The sequence below is a fragment of the Corvus kubaryi genome, unplaced genomic scaffold (assembly GCF_017639235.1).
Source record: "Corvus kubaryi isolate FWS band 111438036 unplaced genomic scaffold, C.kubaryi_AGA036_p1.0 37394, whole genome shotgun sequence".
In the NCBI taxonomy this organism is placed as follows: domain Eukaryota; kingdom Metazoa; phylum Chordata; class Aves; order Passeriformes; family Corvidae; genus Corvus; species Corvus kubaryi.
Genome location: NW_024581133.1, coordinates 1,337,933 through 1,363,324, shown reverse-complemented (window position 1 = coordinate 1,363,324; position 25,392 = coordinate 1,337,933). Strand labels below are relative to the sequence as shown.

The 25,392-nt window shown below is 41.6% G+C and overlaps 1 protein-coding gene across 1 annotated transcript in view; it reads left to right on the top strand.

Annotated features, from left to right (window-relative positions):
* Window positions 1-22,011: 22,011 nt before the first annotated feature.
* The window catches only part of TNFAIP8L3 (TNF alpha induced protein 8 like 3), a 45,314-nt gene continuing 41,933 nt past the window's right edge, over window positions 22,012-25,392 (top strand). Inside the window, exon 1 of the mRNA XM_042039614.1 lies at window positions 22,012-22,471. Within this exon, the coding sequence (XP_041895548.1) occupies window positions 22,027-22,471 (445 nt within the window). The 5' untranslated portion in view covers window positions 22,012-22,026. The remainder of the gene's footprint in view (window positions 22,472-25,392) is intronic.

Below are 25,392 nucleotides of genomic sequence, written 5' to 3'. Positions count from 1 at the left end.
GAGTCATTCTGGAGTCATTCAAAGTGTAGAAATGGAGAGAAAACCAGCCCATGGACAGAATTTACGGGCAATAAATTATTCCACTTATTTATTGCTCCATTTTTTTATTATTCCAATTAGCGCTGGCATAGAACAGTTTCCAATATCACCTTTTGCTAAAAGTATTCTCCCAGTCAAGTCGAGTGGAATCTTTATGTGTCACTTGGCATCAAGACCAGCAGAGCCTTACTTGGTAGGGCTCAAAATTATTTCTGAGGAACTGTAGGGCTTTGCTGGTATTTTAAGTATAATTCAACCTAACAATTAATTTGATGTATTGATACTAACGCACACTCTCAACATGATATCTTAATACAATATTTTCCCTGTTGCTGGCTTAATTTAATTTAGTGCCTCTGTGGCATTTATGCCATAGTCCACAGAAGAACAGCAATCACCAAGGAAACATTCTGGTCCTTGAAGTTAGATTTTTATGAGTAATGCAGGTTCCAACACCTCACACAGCCTCACCACACTTCTACAGAAGGTACCAACTTATGAGCCCGAGAATTGAGCAGATCTTCATAATAACTCTTTGTTCTTTAAATAATCGCTGGTCAAAATCAAGTCAGAAGCAAAACAGGATGCATTTGGCACAGTGTGCACAACTCCATTAAACTACCTGATTAGAGCTGAAATACCTCCCATCGGATTTCAATCATTTAATTCCTCTTTAATTTTAGAAGGGCTGATTAGCATTTCACTCAATGCCTTATAAACTCACCCTTACCTTGTAATGATATGTAGATGGAGTTGAATTTCATTCTCCATTTAGCAGCCATTGAAAGACTCTCGGCAAGTAATTATAGATCAAAACAACTGTATTCAGAAACTGCTCCTTCTAACATCGATATGCATATTTGTATTTATATTCGTCCTTTTTTAATTCCAACAAATTTCAGAAGATATTTATCAGTGTTAAACAATAGTTCAAGAGAGACATGAGAAGAGTATGAATCAGTATTTTTATAATATTAAGTATGGTGCTTAACTGCATTAAGAAAATTGCCACTTACTGCCATTTCAGAAAGCACATAATTAAATTTTGCAAAAGAATTCAGTCCAGCTACTGAATGAATACTAAAGCAGCTGCAAACGGATCCTTGTCTGTCTGATAATGTTTTCAAATGGAATATCACCAGCTCAGATGTATAAATACAAATGAAACTGTATACATTGTCTTCCTTCTAATGTGAAGGACAACGCAAAGAAGATAAATTCATTCTACAGAAACATTTTCAGTCCATTATACCACTTCACGTAAAGTTTTCAAAGCACATTACGAGTATCAATTAAGCCTCTGAAATGAGGCTGATCTGATAAACTCCTGCCTCGAGAAAAGGTTACATTAAAAAAGAAAATGTAACTGTGTAGCTCTGGACCTAATTGTTTGTGGGCCCTTTCACTGGGGCAAGGTTTGGTAAAAACCCCAAGGCATTGGGGCCATAACCCATTTTAAATGCCTTTGCTCAGATGCCAGGATATATTTGAGTCTGCACCTATGAGGATGGCGTGAATAAATAAGGTCATGTACACAGTAAATATTTGCCTACACAAATCATGTGATTGCCAGTTTAACCACAGACTGTAGAGCAGGAACTACCACGGACAGTACTTTGGCTCCCACCTCCAGTAAAACTCAGGGACAGCAGAAGGTTTCAGACTAAAGGGAAATGGGAAGGTGAGCCAGCTGTTACTGTAAATGTGGCTCCAGGGAACCTACAGGTGAAGATGATGACATCCCCACCAGGAATAACACCTCCCTGCCAGACCTGGGCACACCATGTCTTGTTGTGACACCCCACCTAGGAAGGAACAGCCTTGGGACCCTACACATAATCAAGATGCAAGAACACTTCAAGAAGGATCTATACATCTCGTTAAAACGTGCCAGTTATGGTTTATTATTGCTTCCTTATCGTTAGTAACTGGGTTATCAGCAAATTATTGGCCCTGTGCTGTGTGTTTCCCTTTGCTGCAGGCAAATATCCCACTTAAAATAACAAGTGCAGGAACCTGGAATTTTGGTTGGCTGTTTTTTTAACAGCTACTTAAAATTATATCACAGAGTGACAGCTCCCCATTTTCCATTCCAGCTACGCACTTCAGCTCTTTGTCACAATAGCAGCATGTCACCTGGCAAATACCAGAGTCTGTTGAAATGCTCTTAAATTAGTCTCTTACCACTAATCATTTCTGAAAATGCCATGGAAACTGTGACACGACTCCACAAAGGATAAATTAGTTTGGAGAACTGCATCCTAGAGGGTTAAAGCTTTTCATGCAGCACTCTAGTACAAAACTGGCACGAGCTGGTGAGGTTTGTGATTGACAGGATGAGGAAGTTTTTGCAGATGACACAACAAAGTTGTACCCTCTAGTGAGCCTTCTCTCCTGGGCTCTCGGTACTGTGCTCTTTGGGTACTGTGCTCAAAAAGCCCTGTGGAAGAACTCAAGTTTCAGACAGCCAAGGCTCTGAAATTTGCTAAAACTGCCAACAGGAGAAACCAAGTACAGGTATTTGTAAAAAAAAAATAAAACCCAAACCTGCCACCGCACCAACTCACAACCCACTGCATCTCCTGAAAGAGGGGCGGTGCTGCAGCGTGCAGCATCCACAGGCAGGAAAAGTGCCCAAACCTATAAACTGCTGAAAACCCAGTCATGCCATCTCCTTTGAAGTTGTCAAGTTATGGATCATATATTTTTGAGCAGATTCAAGCATAATATTGGACCTACTTAAATTTCAAAATACTTATGAAATTTTCTGTTTAAGCCTGCTAACATGTATCTGTTTCCACATGGATTTTTTATAACTAAATTATTAAATTCCCAAATCTCCTCCGAGAATTCAAGGAGTTCTCCGCAGAACAGAGAGTAGGAGCAGAACATGAATAGAGCAATAGGAGATTAAAGCAGTCCAAAACATCACTTCAGTATTTGGCTTCTGAAGAGGCTGATTAATCAGCATGGTGTTTCTGTGACACCATAGTCTTTCAAACAAAATACCACAGACTGGACTTGGATCAGAGTAAAAACCCTCAATGAATATTACTGCAGTGGAGCTTTTGCAAATCCAGTGACTATTTATATATTGGTCCACAGTTTGAAAAGTTAAAAAATAAACCAAAGTGTGACATTTATTCACCGAGCCTTTAGAGAACTTACAATGTGTGGTTTACAGGGGTTCATTTCATATTCTGAGCAAGTCTAATGAAATGTCATGTAAAGTCAGTGGGATTTAGAAATGCAAGTGTTATGATTGCTCCTAAAAGCAAGGAAAATTTAATCCGAAACACATTTTAAAATTAATAGCAAAGATCTCACATTCTTCTACTTGATTAGCAATAAACAGCAGTACCCACATACAACATAAATCCTAGACTGACTTCCTTCAGCCTGTCCTCTGAGATACTCCACAGTTTACCTCATCTGCAGAGCTTTGCCACTATTATTTTTCATAGTATTTTAATTCTGAAATATTAAGGTTGCACTCTGTGCCACAACCTGGTTTTGTGCGTGCAAAATGTGTTCAGATTCTGAATTGCCTTGGAGAAGAAAAGCACTCCTACTTGATACTGTCTTCAAATCTGTTTCCAGTGGATAGAAAAAAATATTTAAACCTTTTCAACTCTTGGAGATTCAACTTCAGGTTACATTCAGTGACAAACTTTCACAGGTTCTTACAGTCGCCAGACATCTGTGTTAATTTTGGTATAAAAGTTAGAACATGTGTGTAGGAAAACTAAAGATTCACTTAACACCTCTTGAGAGCCATCTCTAAAATCACCATATGACCACAAGTATTTCCTAACCCTTCAGTATGATTTTGGGTGTTGGTGTCACAGAACATGCAGGAATGGAGATGCATTAACTCTGCAGGACTACAGAGCATGTGTTCTCCTGGGTACTTTGAAAGAAGCACTGAGAATTTAACAAAGAGAAATAATTGCCCTCCCCTTGCTGCTGATGACTCTGCTGGGTTATTAAAAGACATTTTATCCATCACATCTTTTGTATGAAACCTAGTATGGAAATGGAGGAAACAAGGATGGTTTCACCTACTGCAAGCAGAGATACACGCAGAAATCAAAGAATAACCTGTACACTGATAATCCCATCTGCTCAAAAATAAGGATTATACAGTGGTGCATTCTTTTTGTGTGCTCTCATCCCAAAAACTTTTGCACATAATGTAATTAAAAGAGGAAGGGCAGAAAACTTTAAAAATATTTTCAATCCCACCAGTGTTCTAAAACATGCAGCAATATAAAAAACACTGTATCTGAGGGGGAAAAGCCCCACACTCCTGATTTACTGGGTGTGATGGAGCCTTCTTACAAAGACACAAAGTTTGTGCTCACAGTTCATTAAACAAAAGTAGGGTCAAGAAATAAATTGGACTTTCCTAATCCTGGTTGCACAGAACTTTCAGTTCATATTCACCAAAGAGAACACTTTGCCTTCCTCCCAGCTCTTGGGGAATCGTGTACCAGGGAGAGAAATGCCTTTGTAAACCACAAACCACAAGGACTGAAATAGGCTCACTGGATCTAAACCACTGAACTCCTTGAGCAGAAGAAATTCCTTCTATTGAGAACAAACTGGATGAACACTTGAACTCAGCTCTTACTCCTTAGAAGATGACAGAGTGCCATGTGGATGAAGTATAGACATCAAGAGTCATGCTTAGACAATACACTTGCCAAACAATTTTCATTTTAATTATCTCTTAGGAGTAAAAATATCAGTTAATAAATCTGGACTGTAAAGTCAAGTCTATTGTGCTTTCAAAATTAAATGCTCAAAAGAAGTTACATCAAGACTTTTTAAAATTAATTAGGGAATAAGTTGCCTCCAATACCTCTTTAGAATTCAGTATCTTTTGAAGACAAACAACAAGAATTAAACACTCATTGCAAACTGGCTTAAATCATTTTTCAGGTGCCATATATTAATAGCAATATGTTTTTGCCAAGTGGGCATATCATCTTCGGGCCTAGAGCAATGACTCACAGAAATAATTATCTTTTAGTAGACTGATTCTTGTGCACAAGATAAACAACTGATAAGTGAGAGTTGTCCATCACAACTATACTGTCAGGCTGTTAACAAAGAATGTCAGAGGACTGATTGCTCTGGGGGTGATAATGTCATGTACATGTATATAAAATGTTGAACACTTTTAATTTATCCATTGGCAAAACCCCATCACTGGTCAGGACACTCAACAAAAACACTTTTTGGAAAAAAAAATTCCCATTAAATTTTGCACAAAAACACAGGTAAAGAAATCAAAAGGCCTCAGAACATTTATTAAAAGATGTGATATTTTTGCCTCACATAAGGCAGACTATCTAAGACATCTTGGCTGTATCTAATACTAAAATAATAGGAGGCAATAGAAAGCCTAACCAGACTTTACCCTGCTCCCATTTTAACCAAGAGATGTTGTCAGTACCTTTATTAAGGATATGCTACATTTACTCTTTTGCAACAAGAAAGCCTTTTGTTCTGTCAACTCTGCTGCAATATTTTCTCACAATACCCATGATAGAGAAGTACATCATCCTACAGACCTCTCCTTCAAACCAGTGAAGTGTCTTTTTGATATTTTTATACTCAGAATTTAAGTCAAATGCAACTCCCCACTTATTTCCTCTAATTCTGCAGTTTTCAGCCTTTGGAAGAAGGTACTGAAGAAACTCCAGCTGTACCTGAACCAAAGGAGGCCTTACTCATGCAAACTCCAAATCGAATTCAAGTGTTTAATCATAATTGCTCATGCCTTTCTTTTATTCATCACCAGTTTTCTAACTTCAAAATTTTGACTTGCTGTCTAGAGTTGTGCACATAAGAAAGATTGCCAACAGCATTTTAAAAGCACATCCAAACAAACAAAACAAAACTAAAACGTCCACAACACTCTAATCCAGGTTTTTACTCTTCCTCAGAAATCCAATTGAAATACAAGCCAGGTGGATAGAGACAACTCAACTCAAATATGAAGTTTAAAATGTTTTTATGACTAATATGTGAGAGGGAAGAGAAAGAAAACAGAACAAGATGGATTTTGCAATGCCCAAATAGGGAAATATTGCATGCTGTACCTCAGGGTTTTTGGTTGTTTGGAGGTTTGTCTGGGTCTTTTTTCTTTCTGTGCAGCAGGAGTGCCACTAGCCTATGCACGAGACAAGATTTATTGTTGTCAATACAGCTACACAAACCCAAACCCATGAATCTAACCATCAGGAGAACATACTTTGAGTTGTGCGTTGAGATGGATTTTGAAGGAAAAAAGGCACATTCATTTTAAAGAGAAAAAGTAACATTAGATGACAGTATTTACCACAAGTGCACAAGAAAACACGTGGGATTCTTTTTTCAGCCTGTAAGGATGAAAATTTAGATGAATCTGCATTTCTTTTTTGGTACACAGTGTCTAGTATTGCTGGCTATGTTAAGTTCAATAATTTAATCCTAAATCACTGTTGCTAGTGGTTATGAAAAAAAAATCCTCAGGATTATCCAACCCTGCTCATAGAGGTCTCAGTGAAAGATGAAGATTTAAGATCAAGGCTGGAAAAAAAAGGGAAATCACAGTAGGGGTTTCACACAGCCCACTGAAGGCACAGGAAGATTTCCCTTTTGCAAACTTTAGCTCGAGCTCTGTGTGTTTTATAAAAATAAGAAGACTGATGAGTGACAGGGTGAAGGAACAGTGGAGAAACATCATCTCAGATTGCAGACATTTGCTACACCGCCAAATGCTGCTTAGAAAGGCTGAGCAGGGTTCCACCACGACTGCCATGCTGCTTGCAGGAGCAGATAACAGCACAGCTCATTCCAGGAACTCTGCTGCTGCTCATCTGTTAGCTTTGACAGCCAGCAGTCGAACTCCCATCTCCACTCTGCCTGTTCACTTCTCCAAGGTAGCCTTTATTAAGATTTATTGCATGGCCATGCATTGCTCTCTGGATCCCTAGGACACACAGGCCCCTCCTCACAAGCCAGCCCAATGCCAAACCAATAAAGCCTCAATAATACGCTTTAGAAAGAGTTATAGCAGCTTAGAAAGAATTTTAGCAGCTTCACCATGCTTGTCAATAGTAAAAACGAAGCAGAAATGCTATCTCAACCAAATGAGATTGATTCTTCAGCTGTCCACTGTGATGGAACCAAGTAGTAGTTTACACTTTTTGCTATGAAAAAGTCTTACAAGAGTGTCCTGGCCTTTCTACATGAAAGCCTGAGGCTGCCCCAGAAATCAGGACCTTTTCCTATTTAACACATATTGACACAGAAATCCAAGGGTCTCTAGTTGGGACTTAATGTGTTACTGAGCTTGGTGCAGGTCAGGCAGACAATGCCTGGCTCTCAGCAGTACCAGGAAATCTCTCTCTCCTCTCATCCAAGTTCTCCCTTTTCCTGCTTGGACAGTTCTGAGACCTAGGTATTATGTAGGACATGTAGTACAGATCTCAAAGTCATCTGGCACTCAGACACACTATGTCACCACAGCAGCTGTGAAAGGTTATTTTATCAAATTAAAGAGAACCTTTATGAGTCCCATTGAAACGATGTTGAAAAAAACCCAAAAAATCCCTTCTGACTGCCTTGCTCTGATCTGTCTCCTCATGAGTTTGCACAAACTACTCCTTCCTCCTGCTTTTCAACTAAGCTGCTATTTGACAGCTCAAAAATCTTTTGTCTCACATCAAACCTCAGACACTTGTCCCACCACAGCAGCACGTGAGATAAATTATATTTCACATAAATCTCAGGTGCAGTTTGCTCAAACTGGATGTAGACTTCTATACAACCTTGTTGTCAAGACCAGTAAAATACACAAAAATAATTGATTAGACACAGAAAATCTCACTGAAACACGTCTAGACGGCAAGAGTTTCTCTCTATCACCTGTCCACGTATTTCTGTCACGATATCAAAGTATTTTGCCCTGAAGTCAAAGAGAGCTTCAATAATGGGGAATGGTTGCTTCCCAAGCAAATTTTCTGAAGTGCTGAAAAGGTAAAATTGGAAACTTCTTTGTGACAACGTAAAACATGCAAAACGATGCTGACGTAGCTCCACAATCTCTGCATGGCTGCAGTGAAGGGTCAAACTGAAAGCTCTGAAGTACTCAGGATGATTACATGCAGGAGAAAGCCTAATTAACACAACTGCTATAAAAGAGTAGTGCATCTTTTGATAATTGAGTTTTATCAGAAATGGAGAAGCAGAGGCATAGAATTAAATTGATTGATTAAATGGATCTATTGTTTTCTGGATCAAAACGAACAATAGCTAATTCATGGCACTCATGAAAAGAATGAATTTTTGAGAGACTGAAGGGTAAAACTAACAAACCTTGTTAAAAAAACAAAATCTTTCTAAAATACATTGAAAAAAAAAAAAAGGTAGTAAAAGCTGTATTTTCTGTTCTGAATAATCCTAATGCTTTGCTGGTCAGTCATCATGATACAGTTAACACAGCACCTTCCCATCTACCAAACCTAGTGGAAAAGCTTCTCAGACTAACACACCCTAAACTGTGAATCAAAGTATAAAATCCTGATATCCTGGACTGTCAAATGTAAGTATGTTTCCTAATCACCCTTTCTTGGCACCAAGTTTTGAAAAGCAATGATATTCAACAATCATTCTGATAAAGAAACTAAAAATAATAATTCAATTGTCAGTCCTTACTGGGCAGCAAAATGCTTGCTGAGTTGGGAATATTTCACCAATATATATTTGCTTCATTCATGTGATTAAATAACATCTGTGTGAGAAAGTTTTCTTGCATTTCAAGGACAGCCCTCACCTGTGAGTGGCCACTGGCTCATTGCCTCTTCAGAATAATATACAGTATAAAAACACGAAACAAAACAAAACCACCTCAACAAGTTATCAAAGATCTCCACATAAAAATGGGTTGATTCTGGCACCTTCTCTTCAGCATTGTCCTGGGATATTGTTGACCCAAGGGTTCAAAATCAAATAAGGAAGATGAGATTTGGCTATTAAATGTGTATCTGGATTTCTGAACTGTGAGGAAGTAAATTTACAAAGCTACCACATATAAAATTCACATAAAATTTTTGAGAAACTGGATGCTGTGAACTTTATTCACAGTATTTCTTTATCTCCACTTGAAACATGACAAGTCAAACCTGAAATCATTTATCTAGACACCTTAAATTTCCAAGTTTATTGAATTCAAACAGCCTCATATGGGCAAAAATTTCATGACATAATGGCTCAGGAGAAGATCAATGTTCTGGAACTGGGATAAAGTTTCACGCCTTTTATAGACAGAATTTATGTAATTAAGAGTTATGCTTCAGAGATTAAAGGTGAGCTCAATTCATTGGCAATTATGCAAAGAAAATGGACCAGCAAATGAAATTCTGCTACAGGGCAAAAATGAATGCATTGATTGAGCTTTTTTTATCAGTTTCTATTTTTGCTGTGTTCCTATTTTCCTCTTTGTTCAGTAATGAAGGGGAGGGGTTGTAGGCATCCAAGCTTGAGCCCCCATATGCAGAACAAAGTTTGCATTGCTGTGCCTTATCAAGCTGGGTGTTAATTTCTTCCAATTTTATCTCAACTTTGCCATGGGACATCTGTTCTCGTGTGCTGTGTCACATTATTAGCACTTTCTACACTCTGTTACAAGAATGTGGACAACAATTTTACAAGGATGATCCTGCTTTAACTTGAGAATTCTAGAAAGTGCTTTTTAAAAATTAGAGTGCCAGCACAGCTCTCTCATTACGGTAACAGCTGAACATCCGTTTCCAAGTTGAGGATGTAAGAAGAAACCAGATGTGGTGTGATCTGTACTGCATGACAAACTCTGGTACTTCATGGTCTGTGCTACACCGTACAAAGAGGAGACACCTTCTCCTGCTAAGTCCTTGGAATTTGTGAACAATGCAGCTCCAAATCACTCCAGTTTCTTTTTAGGAGAGCAAATCCAACTGCAGTACACTTTTCTACAGTAAAATGAGCCCCATTTGTTGTCAGTTTTTAGTGGAAGGGAGGTTTCTCAAGGGGAGAATCAATCATCCAGATTCCTTTTCCACTGCAATGCAAACGAACTTCAGTTTATAAAATTAAGACTAAGCCCAAATTCGTCTGAATCTTCAAAATTAGCAGTGCAAAGAAAACCTTATTGTTTAATCCATCATACAGCATTAAGTTAGAGCTGGATGTCAACTTTTAATAAAGTTACTTTTTATCAAAAAAAGTCATTTGCCTAAACTGAGCATGCTCAGGACTGCAGCGTTATTTGAGAAAAGCTAAACACAAATGCCAGAATACTGTTTATTTAAAGCTGTTCTCTCTGTTGCCAAAAGTTTAAAGTCTTCAGCCTAATGAGCATTTTCATGTAGGTTTCATAGCTAAAAAAAGGACAGTGTGGAAAGGCTTCCAGACCAACACGCGTTGCTTTAAAACATAAATCTGGGAAAACAATCAAAAAACACTTGGACAAGATTCCTAAATGTAATCGTAAAATTATAAATGATTTTCACTGATGAGATCTGGAATAATTGCATTGGTAGCTGAAGCAGCATGCACAGCTCTCTTGTGGCACACACGCAGCAGGCATTCCTTACTCTAATACTTACAGTATTGTCAACTTCAGCTGACAAAGTTGGTAAGAGCCTAACTCAATTTCATTTACTTTATCAGTGAACATTTCTGTATCACTTCTTACTGGAAGAGTTTGACTTTAGTGGTTGCCACTTAAAAGCCTGGGAGGTTTTGGAAGACTTCTTTTACGCTAAAACAAAAACCAAACCCCAACGCTATGAGATAAATACACGGTGCAAAGAGTTAACATTTCCACTCAGAGACCCTCATCCTGACAAGAAACTACTCAGATAGATATGCCTTTAATTTTGCTAGCCAGCCAATAATCCAGCTGTGTTATAATGGCAGACACAATGGTAGGGGAGTGGCATCTCCACCATAATAAACAGCTAAAACAGAGACAATTTCATTACAAACCAAAACGAACATTTTGTCAGCTGTTAATATAATACCCAACTGCTGAAAATAGGGTATCACAAATAATGATAAATATTCATTAGGACATCATTACAAGGCTATGAGACACAGGGCTCAAGCAGAGCTACCATCGTTGCCTTTACAAGTCACCATCCCTTCTCTCGAGATGCTGAACTCTCTGAACTGATGGCGAGCAATGATTTTTCCTAAACATCAGTAGGAAACACGAATGTTTAGGATTTCATGGCAGACTCTCAGTGCCTCACAGGAGCGAGCTTTTAAAGAGAAACAAAAGGAGAAGAGAGGCTACAGGCAGATGGTAGGCAGCCAGAGAAAAGTCATGCTGTGTTGGCTGCCCAGCTAAAAAGAAACAGAGGGAGATGGTCCAGCAAACCCATTGTGGAATAGACAAGGGGAAAACTTGGAGGGGATCACAAACAGCTTGCTTCTGTTGCTGGTGCCCCTATCCCCTGAAGTGCAGGGGATCAGAACGAAGTAGAACTTGGCAAAGAATATGTGACACCATACCAAGACCCCTTGGCACAAGTGCCTCTTTCCTTTCTGCTCTTGTGACTCCCTAGGCTGTCACAGCTTCCACCAGATTTGGTAGTGAAACAGCTTTAGCCACTCAAGGAGTAAGCAGGTAATGAAATAAAGATGCGAGAGAAAATCTCAGGTTGAACGTGCCCTAAAAAAAGGGATTACTGTATCAACAATACTGCATCCATTTGACCAGGTGCTACAAGGTTCTTGAGAAGTTCCACAACAACATCTGACTCAACAATCATAGGAGAACTGCAACTGCTGTGTATATTTATGTACTTACACTGCTCCTGCAGCCTCATAACCTATCATGAACACACCATTGCAAGATACCAAGACTGGCAGGTCTGTTTCTGTTATGGACCTTTGAGTTGCATTCAACACCCCCCCACCCCCAAACTCACGCATATATGTATTTATGTCCTGGCTTTGTAATGATCACCTGATTTCTACATGTCATCACCGTCCACAAAGGTTTAAAAGTCACAAATTGAGCAAATCGTAGCTGTGAGGAAAAGATAGTTCAAATAATTATAATAGGGTCCATCTTCTGAAGCACGGGTTCTTGCTTTGTGAGAAACACGAAGCATCGAAAGCGCAGCAGCTTTTCCCAGTCCGAGTGTGCCGGGCAGGCGCAGCCGGGCGAGCAGGGCTGGGAGCAGCTGGTCCAGCCCTGCCTCCATCTGCCGGCTGCGCCCAGGGCGAGCGGCTCCCGAGGCACCGCCACGAACCCGGAGCGCGACTGCCGCACCTTAGCCCTGCTACAAGACAAAACACCCTTTTCACACTTTATTCAAGGAGATTTTATCACCTGATAGATTATGCAAATTACAGAACCTAATATTTATACGGATACAAATTCTCATTTAAAAACAAAACAAACAAACCCCCCCCACGACGCTGGAAAGTTGAACAGACTATTTCATCTCTTTACCAACCAAGACCTAAATCACCACCAAAAGTTTCTTTCCCTGATTTTTGCATAAACATTCTTCATTGTACTCTAACTGATCACTGCTTATCAAATAGTCTGGCAAGATAACAAAATGAGAATGATTACTTTGAGAATAGGAAATGCATAAAAGGCATATTTCTCTTAATAATCTTTACCCACAAAACCACTTCAGCAATAGCATATAAAGTCCAACAGAGAAGAGGGTAGGTGAAATTCCTCCACTAACTCAAGTGGATCACAAAGAAAGGGACTGAAGAAATGAGGGCCAAAAATCCAGATCACTGCCTGGGAGAGGAGATTGAATTTTTAACAAATATCCGAGACATAAAAATCTCAGGATTGTTCCAGGAAATGAACACATTACATTCCTCACTGAGCCCTTGAACTGCACCCATCTAAGTGCACAGGAAAGAAGAGAATTTCTTCATAAATCAGAAATAAGAGAAAGAGTGAATAAAGGCTGAGTCATCACAACCAAAACTTCAGCTTCCACCTACACCTCTTACACATGCACACACACACAGAAGATGAACAGCATTGTTTATGAACACTGACACATCTTAATATCAGATGAGTCATAACACAAGGTATTTCAGGATTCATTTTATCACAGCATGTTAGAGGGATACAAAAAATGGACTGCTTAAATCCAACCCACACATGCTTTGTCCAGGGCTGTGTAAGTTTGCCTTTTCATATAGTGTTTTTCAAAATCAACAGCATCTCACTCTAAACAATTAAAGTCCATTTCTGAAACTGAGGCAGTTATCCCAAAGCAGGTTTGGGTAGTGGTCCGTGTGATACTGTATGCTTTGTAGTGATAATTGCAGATATCCTTGTACTTCTTGTATTTATTTTCATTTCTACCTCTTCAATGTATGCCTAACTTAAAAAATTGTACAGGTTACATAAGCAATCAACTACGGATTTCCTCTCCTAACAGTTCCCATAGTTCATATCAAAATTTAGCTGCAAGTGTACCCCAGCTGTGGATACTAATTCTGTCATCATTCCTCTCGTATGATGCTCTGAGATGACAGCAGCAGCACACACTCCTTGCCTCCTTCAGTGCTAAACTTTGCTTATTGGCCCTCAAACTCCCAGAACTCATTGGAACAAAGAACGCTGTCCTTCAGTAAAAACATGAGTAGCCAGGCTGTTTTACCCTAGATGAGGTATTTTTTCTCCAGAATGACATCAGCTACTAGTTTTAGGTTCTTCTCTAAATTCTCAGTAGACTTACAACTTCGTGGCACGTGGGTGACTCTAAGGGGGCTCTGAAAGTTCTGTTGGGGTTATGTGGTCTCATCTAATAAGACTGGTGTTTGCTGGGCATGATTTCTTGTCAGTTACCGGGATTCAATCAGGGTTTATTGTCCTTCACAATGGTGGGAAACGTATTTGTTTAATCTAAGGAAGGAGCACGCTTGCTTCAGTACCCTGATGATCTCCCACAGCATTGCAGTTCACTGACTTTGGGATGACTTTCCGTGCCTCTTCAGACTCTTATTATAACACCTGCTGCAGCCACTGATCTGCCCTTGGGCTTGTGCTCTCCTAATGAGTCTCTGCAGCGACTCAGCTGCTCCCTGGAACTGTTGAGGGGAGCCGAGCGCTGTGACACAGCCCAGCCCCGGACACCGCCACAAATCTGTTCCTTTGCTTTGCCTCCCAGCGAGGAACTGGGCCTCCCAGCCATGCACAGAGAGGGTTTGGATCCTCACATTCCACAGCACCTAGTGCTGTCTCCTCCTCAGGTTCAGCACCCCGTGCTGCTGATCTGATCGTCCCACCCCAGCACCCTTCACACCCGCACTCAGTTTCCCTGTCAGCCTCCAGCCCTTTGTGGTGCTCAGTGCTTCCTGGGACGTGCTGAGCTTCCACTTCCACCTGCTTGTCTGAAAATGGGAAATGCTCGGCCTCGTCCATGACTCAATCTTTACTTGCCATTCTTTTCAAATACACCAGACACTGCAATTTTAATGTGACAAAAGCCTTGGTAGAAACAGTTGTTATAGTAATGTCTGGGTTATCATCTTTGGCTCTAAATTGCATTCAGATAATGGATCTGATTCTCTCCTACCGACAATTTCTGGTTTAATTTTTTAATTTTTATATGTATTTTACAGGTTCATAACAAACCAGGAGAGAACGTGCCCTGCTGACAGGTGGTGTATCCTCTGAGGTCTGACTGGTTAACACCCTGAGATGCCTTCCAACCTGGACTATCCTATGATCCCGGGTACTTTTTATACAGCCTGATTTGCAGCCATACACACTACACTAGTTAAATGCAGCACCGCTGCATTATGCATTGCATAACCTTGTTTCTTCCAGCTCCTTTTCTCTGCACATCTTTCACAAATAAAGCACTGGAAGAGCAAAGAGAGTCCATCATGCAGTGACAGCAATTTGAGATTTCAAGCATTGCAATGTTAAGTCTCCCCACAGCAGCTCTGTCCCAGACTCCCACTCTCTATTCTAGGTCCTTGACATGGAGCAGTGATGAAAGTCAAAAATTCAAAGTATTTTTTCCTTCCTTCAGGGAGCAGATTAGTATTTCTTTTTCTTGAGGGAGCACAAACTGTAACCCTGATCCCTCATACAAACAGTTGTAGCAGCAGGCAACAGCTGGACATGGCCCTTGAGTGCTGAGGTTTAGTTGTAAGGCGGTGCTTGGCCAAAGCTTGGACTCGATCTTGGAAGTCTTTGCCAACCTTAATGATTCTGTGATTCTGTGCTGGAAACAGGTAGAATTCACATGAACTATTTGAGAAGACATTATTGGGAAGACACATCCCACAGTACTGACCCCTGCAACTTTAAAAGAAGATGGTCTTTCATCTTAGCTGCAAAAAGGACCCAATATATACAATCCAAAAATTCAGTTATACAAAATAAAGGCTTGGATCTTATCTAAAGACAAATTTGCATTGTCCAAGTTGAATTCAAGTCCCTCATATATTGTATTTATGGGTACTCTGAGCCCCTCAGTGTGTGTAAGAGAAATAATTCACCTGAAAGTGGCCTGGACAGCAAGTTCCGAAACAATTTCATTCCCTTTAGTGGGATCATTGTAGGACTACATGTAATCTAATTGCCTATGTTACATGCTCCCAAGACTACCCATAAAATGCAATTTTATTCCTGGGTTGATGATATTTAGTTATTTATAGATAGGTGGGCAGCAGAGTGCTTTCTGCCATGCTATTAGAAATGGTCATGAAGTAATGCCCACACACTGTCAGATGAAGATGATGTTCCCATGCTGTTCCAAAAATCACATCAAGCTCTACAGAAACCACAAATGAGGGTATTAACATTCTGCCATTTGAGCATTCTGATCCATTTGTGGATGTTAGTGAATTGCTCCACAAACTATTGATTCCTGCCTCTGTGATTGCCTCTCAGAGATCACGATTCCCTCTAGTCCAAAGGACACCTCTTAGCAGAAACTCCACCCCGAGACCAATCCCAGCTGCTGCATCACTCTATCAGTCACAGCTGTACCACTCCTGGGCTGAAATCCACACCACTGCTTCTGTCATCTTGCCAATGCACAGGCACCTCTTACAGCTGTGAAGTCACAGCACCGAATGTAAAGAGGCATCCAGACCCAGTCAGCTGCAAAACGCCGAATGCTTGAAGACTTTCCCCGATAATATCCAATTTATTAAATTTCTACCCAAGACGTGCAGCTCTGTGGATCTCGGCATTTGTCTTTTGTGAGAAAGTGTGACCGACCTGTTCTAGCAGATCAGGATGCATAGGCATCATTATGGTGTGAATAAATAACAGCTTTCCAAACACAAGCCAATTTGAAATGCTAGGGAGGTTGGGTTTTGTGTGTTGAAGAATAAAGCTGTACAGAAATAACCACCCAGAGAACACATTTTCTAGGATACAGAAGCGTGTAACAAACATCATGACTATAAAAAAAGTGGATGTTTGCATAAAGAACAGGATTAGAGAAGTTATTTAATTAACTGATGCTACCTATAAACATTCTGGAAAGACACTACAGTATAGGTTCTCCATGGTTTCCTAGCAACAAAATTTTCTCTGCTTTCTCAGAGTATGGTGAAGTTGTGGAATCCTCCTACACACAATTTGAAATCAGGGATGAAAACAAGGATGACCCATCTTCCAGACTAGAAGCAGAAAACTGCCTCAAAGCATCCTGAAACACAGCTCGGTAACAAGCACTGCTGCCTTAACTGTGTTTAATTTGCATATTAGGCACGGTCAAAGGCTTAAACGTAGCCATCAGGTAATCAACCCTTGTATTGAAGGGCATAACTCAGTAACACATGGAAAGAAAGGGATGTGGCATATTTCAAAATAACTTCAGCGACCACCACAAGAATTAAAAATTATTCCCAAAGAAAATGGCAGAATGGAAAAGGTTTACTCTGGCAGCTGTCCCCTTACTTTCCCTAGACAGCATCAGAATAAGAATAAAACAGAAGAAAATGCCCTGTTTTATCCTATATTTCACAGTGATTCCCTCGAGAAAAAATTTTTAATGTTTATTTTCCCATCCCCAGAACAGAAAAAGCAAAAAATTTATCTCAGCTAATCATTTTTAGCCTTTAATATTATTATTATCCCATCTGTAATGAAACCTAAAATTGCATGTAAAATTATTTTAAAGCCCTGATTATAAAGTTACTTAAATGCCTTAATTCTTCCTCATTAAAAAAAAATGAGGGTCATGGTTTAAGCAATAAAATTTCCATGCAGAAATTCCTCAAAAGAAATTTCCCACCAACAGAATTAACAGGTGCTTTTTCAATTTGGGAAAGTAGCTTTCATTTCTTTAATCACTTAGGAAGCAGGGTTATGAATTCAAGAGTTTCCCAGTCTACAGGTAATTGCATCTATAACTTACAAGATTCATATCTTTCTAAGCACAGGATAAATCACCGTCTCACACAAAGGAATGGTAAAGCATCTTTAAGAAAATAAAACCCAGTATTGCTAAAGTAGTAAGAAATGATGAAATGCCCAGGAAATCCAATTTAAAGTTTAATACAGAAAGCCTTATTTCTACAGGCAAAATCCTACTAAAACTGAACAGAAAAATTACAACATCCTCATGGCCAAAAATGTACATGAACATTTTCGCTGTTCAATTCTCATGGGAGTCTTGTTTCTACAAGCCCAGAGGAAATGGGACAAGTCACTACTTTTTCACTTTGTTTCACTTGGAATTAAAATCTCCTAAAAGCAGCTTACAAAGCATTGAGGTGATAGGACTGAAACTCAGCTTCAATCTTTAAACGTGGTATTGCAAACATCACAGCACAGGTTCACACCAGCACCAGGCTGCAGTCTCAGCCTGTGGCTGCTTCCTCAGCTCTTCTTTAAGAAGTCAGCACCAAAGGCAGAACATAATTCAGCAAGATCAATGGCTAAAAATATGTCCATGCTATGGTAGGTATTCAGAACTGATGCTCTCCATGTCCTACAGTTACTTAAAAAAAAAAGGGAAGGAACAGAAAATACTGAACTCTTCCATATTTATCTTCCCAACACAGGATGTACAAGCACCGTCTAACATCACGTGTTACAAGAATCTAGATCTTTGAATATCTGCTAGCACATGAGGAAGAATTCAAGTAACTCAGATATCTCGTGCATTATTTAAACTCTAAACCAAAGAAGACTGTTTGCAGATCAGAGTAGATGCATTATTGCAACTAAAATCTCCTAGCAATGCACGCTAAATGTATACATGCAATGCATGCTGAGAGATTCTTGCTGGTGTCTGGAAGCCAAAGTTGCCAGCATGACAAAATTGTTGCCAGAGAATCTACTGACACCAATTACTGCAGTACATTTCATGAGTGTGTCAGCCTGTGGGAAATGCTTCTCTGTTTAATACATTCAGTAGCAATGGTGCTTGGGTATTGTTAGGGAAGAGTGTGACTGCCAGGGAGTCTCATAAATGGTCAGCCTTGGAAGTTTCCTTAACAAGTATGAAAGATATAATGAAATAAATAGTGAAACAAAATATCAAGCAACAAGTTTAGAAACAGTACATCCTAGGGTAGACTAATTTAAATGATGTTAAGAAATAATTTGTGAGGAAAAAAAACCTCACATTTTTACATTTAGAGCCTCACATTTTTACACTTAGAACTGAGAGGAAGATAAAATCCTACCCACCTGCCTGGACAGTCTAAAAGAGACAAGTCAAGCACAAAGATGGCAGTGGGGGTTCTATCAGATGTAACAATGGAAAGAAGAGAGAGACTCTTTCCTATTATAGGTTTGAAGGCTCAGTTTGAAGGAGGGAAGTTTGAGAGCAAACCAGAGGCAGCTCCCCAGCCTTTTATTCAGCAGAAATGGAAAACTGAATAGTTCAGGTACAGCTCATGGGATTCAGGTGAAAGTCTGTGCTCCACATTTGACTTTAACTCATGGCTTCTCTGTTCCCTCCGTCTGAACAAGAATACTACTGTCTTGATTTTACATCAGGCCTGTAAGGATAAATGTAAGACATAGATAGAATGGTAGCTGGGCTACTTAAGCATTTAGAATGCAATGAAATTGTATTTGCGTGGACATGCAAGCGTGGTTTGCCAATAGAACAGTGCAAAAGCATGAGTCCTAAAAGCTGGCATAGGCAGACCTCCAGCACTCACACAATGAGTGGGCAGAGGAGGATTTCAGTCATGTTCCATATGGAATGCAGATCAAGACCAGATGCAGCCGAAATGTGAATGGAGGAACCACACAGTGATGTGGCATCATATAACTGGGAATACCTGGGGCAGTTCCAACGTTACCAGCTCCCCTGCTACCTCATATTGGTAGAGATTTACAGACAAATGTATTAACTGAGCCTTGAGAAAAAACATTCCAGATTCTAAACATGCCAATCTTTAGGAAGGAATAAAGGAAATGGTTGCAGAGCTACAGTCACAGAGATTTAGCTTAAAACAATGAATATGTAATTGCATTATTTGTACCAAATGCAAGAAATAAATCATGAAATGCCAGCTTTCTCCATGTAGAGTTTCATTTGACAGGCATCTAGATAAGTGCATATATTGCTGTTAATAAACTTTTTGTGCTTTTCTCTGCACTGTAACGAGTGGAAACTATGAAGTTCAGAGCTCCAAGCATATGGAATTTTCCAGGTCACATGTTAAACCAAGTGCGGGACTGCGCTGGGCAGAGAACATTGAGAGGAAAAAAAGCCTGAATTCTAACCATATGCTTTGAAATGAAACAGTATGCCCATTCTGTTACAGCTGAAAACTTTTATAACTGCTTTACGGTTAGCAGCAATAAAAAGGGAAAGTAATCTTGAGGCAGCATTTACTGTCAAGCAGCAAGTAATTACAGCAGAGTAATGAGAATCCCCAGTGTATGTATCACAAGCATAACACAATACAACATTGATTAGGTTATACCATTTCAATCATTGTATTTATTAGCGTGGTTATACAAGGATAAAAAAACTGACAAGAAGTAAAATAAGTGGGGCTTGGATTTTCTTTTTAACCATTCCATGCTAGGACTTTCATCTTTCAGAGGATTATGAACAATAACTTTTCCTGCTACTAACTGCACTACGATCAGTAGCAAAGTAGGACTATTCAAGAGTTTAATGTTTAACTCCAATTATAGCAAAGGCTATACACACAGAAAAGAAAAAAATCCCACACAGAAAATAGGGTAATGCCAGTGCCCTGACCACACCTTGGAAAGGCATCCACAGCTGCATTTTGTCAGCTCAGTCCATGACCCAAAATTCACTGTAGAGGCAACCCCCTCTGCCACTGAGGGAGCTGGAAGGGTTCTACTGGGCATGTCCTTTCAAAAAACCACTGCGTCCCTTTGCTTATCTGATTACAGCCAGTGCCTTTAAAAAGTCAGAATCTGTCCAGGTTAGAAATTAGCATTAGTTTCAAGCAATTAAAGACAGACCATAAAATTAATTAATTGCACTCAAATACAAACTTGCGTTCCTACTAAACTGTGCTCATATTAAGGAGGTGGTTTAGGTTGCATTTGTGCTTGCCAAAAGCAAAAACAACAACAACAAGAGCCTAAAATCCTTCCAGTTCTCGAATTCTGTGCTTGGTGTTATATCTGGGACTATTTCTGTAACTTAATATCGGGACTTGTCTGTTGCTACGTTTTTTACATCATGACTGTAGATTTTCCACACATTCTGTAGTCAAATGTTGCAGTGGCTTTTCACAGCAGAATCCTAGAATCGCTTCGGTTTAGAGGTTTTTCCTTACATGATACTAATTTATGAATGAGATTATAATCAGCAATATTTGAACGTAATTTTAAATTTAACGAAAACATCTACAAACAAAAGTCAGAATTTGTTTTCATGGAATAAAACCCGTAAGTGTCTTAACAGTACAGGCTCAGTTATGTCAGCAATGTTCCGAGTTACTTAACAACTAACTTCTAACTCCAGAGGCTGAAGGTTTTTGTGCCTAAATTGACCATAGTAATGGTACATTCCAAGGTCAGAAAACTTGAGGTCTTTCTCTCTTCAGGCTCAACCTGGTTTGAAGGCAGGGAAGCAACCTTAGAACATAAGCCAAACTGGCTTCATTTTTAGTATTGTAGCATTGCATAGGCTAAGCCATCACTGGAAAGAATTTGACAGGGCCTTTTGAGTTTAATAAAAGACTTTTTTTTTTTTTTTTTTTTAATCTCATGCTCTATGTTAAGAAAAATTGTTCACACTTGTCAAGAGTGTCAGGCTTAATCTGATGCAATAGATAATTTGCTATATGCAGTCTGAAAGCAGCATCCAGACTTTGGTTTTTCCAGCAACAAGGGTGTATGGTTTTGGGGGAGAGAGTTCCAGAATAAAGCTATCTGTGGTCCAGAGGCATAAACCCCTGGCTGGAGACAGCAGTATGCTGCAGGTAAGTCTTGAAGGCCCTGGCTGGCTTTCAGGATATGACATATCCACGGATCAGGTAGAGCTCCAAGGCCTGTTTTAAGATGGCATTTGGTTCCCAGTTAGAAAAGCACTTTTTGTTACACCCTTCTGAGATTTTTGTGCTAGAGTTCAAGTCAGCTTTGGTCTATAACAGCAAGAAAAATTAGAAAGGATCAAAAGCAAAGGGAAAGACCTGTCTAACCTCAGAGCTGAACAAGTGACCTCAGCCATCTGAATTAAGGGATGGCTCATGACTGCAGTAGCTTGTAGGACAGAAGCAAAGCCTGCAGAACCCAACTTATAAATTTTTCAGTTCAAAACAATCTAATGACATGGCCATTTACCAGATATTGCACTGTCTCCCTCAGAAGAACAAACGAACAGGAAGCAACAGTATCCAGACCTTCATTATTCTTCTGGGCACTAATACCCACCATGAACTGGCACTTCCCCACCGGCCTCCTCTGTTCTAACTTTTGAGGACACTTATCATTAAGGGGACAGAGCCGGTGACAAGAGACAAGGCAACTGAAGCTCGAGGGAGATGCCCACGAGAAGAGTGATGGAAAAGCCAGACGGGAGATGCGATGGCAGCGTGCAGGACTGTCATTTCGCTATTTCTGCGCTCAGCAGCCGCTCCCCGGCAGCGGCCCCGAGCCGTGCGGGGCGGCGGGGGCCGGGCAGCGCAACTCGCGTAAGAGCGCGGGGCAGGAGCCGCTCCCCGCCGCGCCCCCGCTGCCTCCGCCCTCGGCGCGCCCGCCCGGCCCCGCTCCGCCCGCAGCCAATGGCACTCGGCGAGGTGGCCGCATGTGGTGGCGCGGACCCAGCGCCCGGCTGCGAGCGCAGGAGAAGGCAGCGGGCTGCGCTCCGCCGCTCCGGGCACTCCTCCTGCCAGCGGCGGCCCGAGCTGCCCCCCAGCCCCGCCGGTGCCTGCAGCATGGACTCGGACTCCGCGGAGCTCAGCGAAGGCGAGCTGGTCTCGCCCGCAGGTCAGCGGGGGCTGCGCGGCGGGCGCCGGGTGCGGGGTCGGGGTCGGGTTCCCGTGGCTGCGAGGCAGCTGCGGGCAGCGCTGCGAGGCGCAGGGCAGCGCCAGCCCCGCTCCCGCGGCCCCGCACACGGCGGGCACCGGCCCGGCCGCTCCTCCGGCGGCTCTCGGGGACGGAACCCGCGGGCCGGGGGTGCGGCCCCGCTCCGCCGCTGCCCGGGGTGCGGGAGAGCTGCCCTCAAGGGCTGGGACGTGACAGCTGCTTCAGTCGCGGTGCTGGCGCAAGCTGCTGCTTTATATCCAGAGGCTGCAAAGTTTTCGGGGGTTCGGTCATGGCTATTCCGCTGTCGCTCCAGGACCACCGCGCCTGGGGCACGTACAGAAGGACAGACCTCCCTCCGGGGCGGGCACGCTGGGCTTTTGTTTTCAAGTCTTAACTTGTCACCAAGAACCATGCTGTCTGGTTGCTGCAATCCACATAGTTCTTAGATGAGACAGAAGCAAAAGGGGGGGAAAAAAAAAAAAAAAAAGAATCTCTCCTGCCCTTTCCGAACCTTCACGTTCTTGTGTCTTATGCGAAACAAATGATGGTTGATGTGTCGTAGTCAAAGAGCCTCCTGCACACATGGTAAAAACGGGGACGACAAACTTGTGTGAAACACACAGCGGTAGGTTTGCTCTACCAGCACAGCACGTGGGCCAGAGATGCGCTGTCACCTCACGGCTACACCTCCGGCTGTCCGACCCTTGGGTCAGCGGTGGTGTCACACACACACACACACACACACAGGGCTGGGCTGGGCTGCAGGGGTGTCACACACACACACAAACACAGAGGAGAGGGCTGCAGGGATGTCTCACACACACAAACACAGAGGAGCGGGCTGTAGGGGTATCACACACACACACAGAGACAGGGCTGGGCTGCAGGGGTGTCACACACACAGAGGAGTGGGCTGCAGGGGTGTCACACACACACACAGGAGGGGGCAGCAGGGGTGTCACACACACACACAGACACAAACACAGAGGAGGGGGCTGCAGGGGTGTCACACACACAGACACAGAGGAGAGGGCTGTAGGGGTGACACACACACACACAAACACAGAGGAGCAGGCTGTAGGGGTGTCACACACACAGACACACAAACACAGAGGAGAGGGCTGCAGGGGTGTCACACACAGACACAAACGCAGAGGAGAGGGCTGCAGGGGTGTCACACACACACACAGAGGAGTGGGCTGCAGGGGTGTCACACACACACACACAGAGGAGGGGGCTGCAGTGGTGTCACACACAGACACAGAGGAGAGGGCTGCAGGGGTGTCACACACGGCTGGCACACAACAGATGCTGGGCTGTCACTGACACCAGGTGCAGAAGGGACCTGTTTGACCTCCAGCTTCCCATGGTGGAAGTCATAGACATCTTTCTCTGAAGCCATTTAACTGGCATCAGATGTAAGTAAGTGCAATTGGAATGAAGCCTGAAGTAGTCCTAGTGATCGTACTAAATCCAAATAGAAAGTTGCCATGTTATGTTATTAGATCTTTGAGAAAAATCTTTTCACCGTGACCAGTCCAGTTTGGACATGTGCTTCATCCCAGCTCACAGCCTCCTGCATCCCCAGAAAGAAAGATTTGAACATCAAACAATGTTCTAACTACAAAGGCAGAAAAGCTACGTATGTTTTGTGGAATAGTTCACCTGTCCTATTAATACAGCAGTGATAAACAACAGTAGGAAGTCATAAGATAAATATGTGTTTTATCTTGTCTAGTCTCCCAGCAGAACGTTTTATAGCATAATCTTACATCTAAATCAGTTTTAAAGGCTAGGAGTGTCTACTCTTGATATCTTGCTTTGTATTTTCTTACTTGAAATCTAGAGAATTAAAGAAGACCAGCAACAGGTCACAGAGCTCCTTATATTCTCAGAGCTCTGTTAGGCTGAGCTTACTTGCAAAGACCACCAACAGCTATAATTTTTCATCCAAACAAATCTTCCAAGCCATGCATGAAGAGCAAGTTACAAACATTACATTTATAGACAAATTAATATAACAGAGCTCCTGCCAACAACTTACTCCTGTTCTGAATAGGATTTTCTTTTAAATAAATTAAAAATAACCATGCTTAGTGATTGCCATAAGTGCTTTTCATGTCATCACTTGCTAGCTGCCAAGAGTTGATGTTCATCAGTCTCCCCTCCTCTTTTCTATTCCTTCTTTGTACAATTTAAGAGAAGAAAAATCTGGTATTTTGGCCATACATGGCAAATGCCTATGCAGTAGAATAAAACTGGAATAGAGAGAAAATGTGGACGTTTTTTCTTGACCAGCTGCAATCTTTTTTTTCTGCACTAAAGAATTACTTGTTGTTTGTATCCCCCATCCTCATCTGAAAAATAGATTTTTTTGCTAGATTTCCTTTGGTCTTTTTTTCTGTACTCTGCCATATGTACAGTGCAGCCTCTCTCTGTACGTGGGTGTTCAGTAGTCAGGCTGTCAGTCACTGCTGCAGGCACAGCAGCTGAGGGGCTGCAGTGTGGGATTCAGTCACCACCTTGTTCACAGCCCACACATCCCAGTGACCAGGGCCATGCTCACAGCTCGCAAGGCAGGCACAGTGTCTTGGAGAATTTGGGATGAAGTCCTGGAAATGGTTTGATTTTGTTGGCCACTGATTTTAGAACAGCTAGAATTTTGCACTGAAAGTGACAGCAGCCCCAATGTTTCGCTTGCTTGCCTCATTACCAGTCCTCACACTTCTCAGGGCTTCAGCTGGCACGGTTCAAACTCCCTGTGGCCACTGCCCACTGCTTGGGCTGTCCGATTGTTCCAGCCCAGTGTGATGCAGTTTGATTCTCCTCCACGGCTCCACGATGCTGATGCAAGCCAGATGTTTAAAGCACAGCCCATTTCA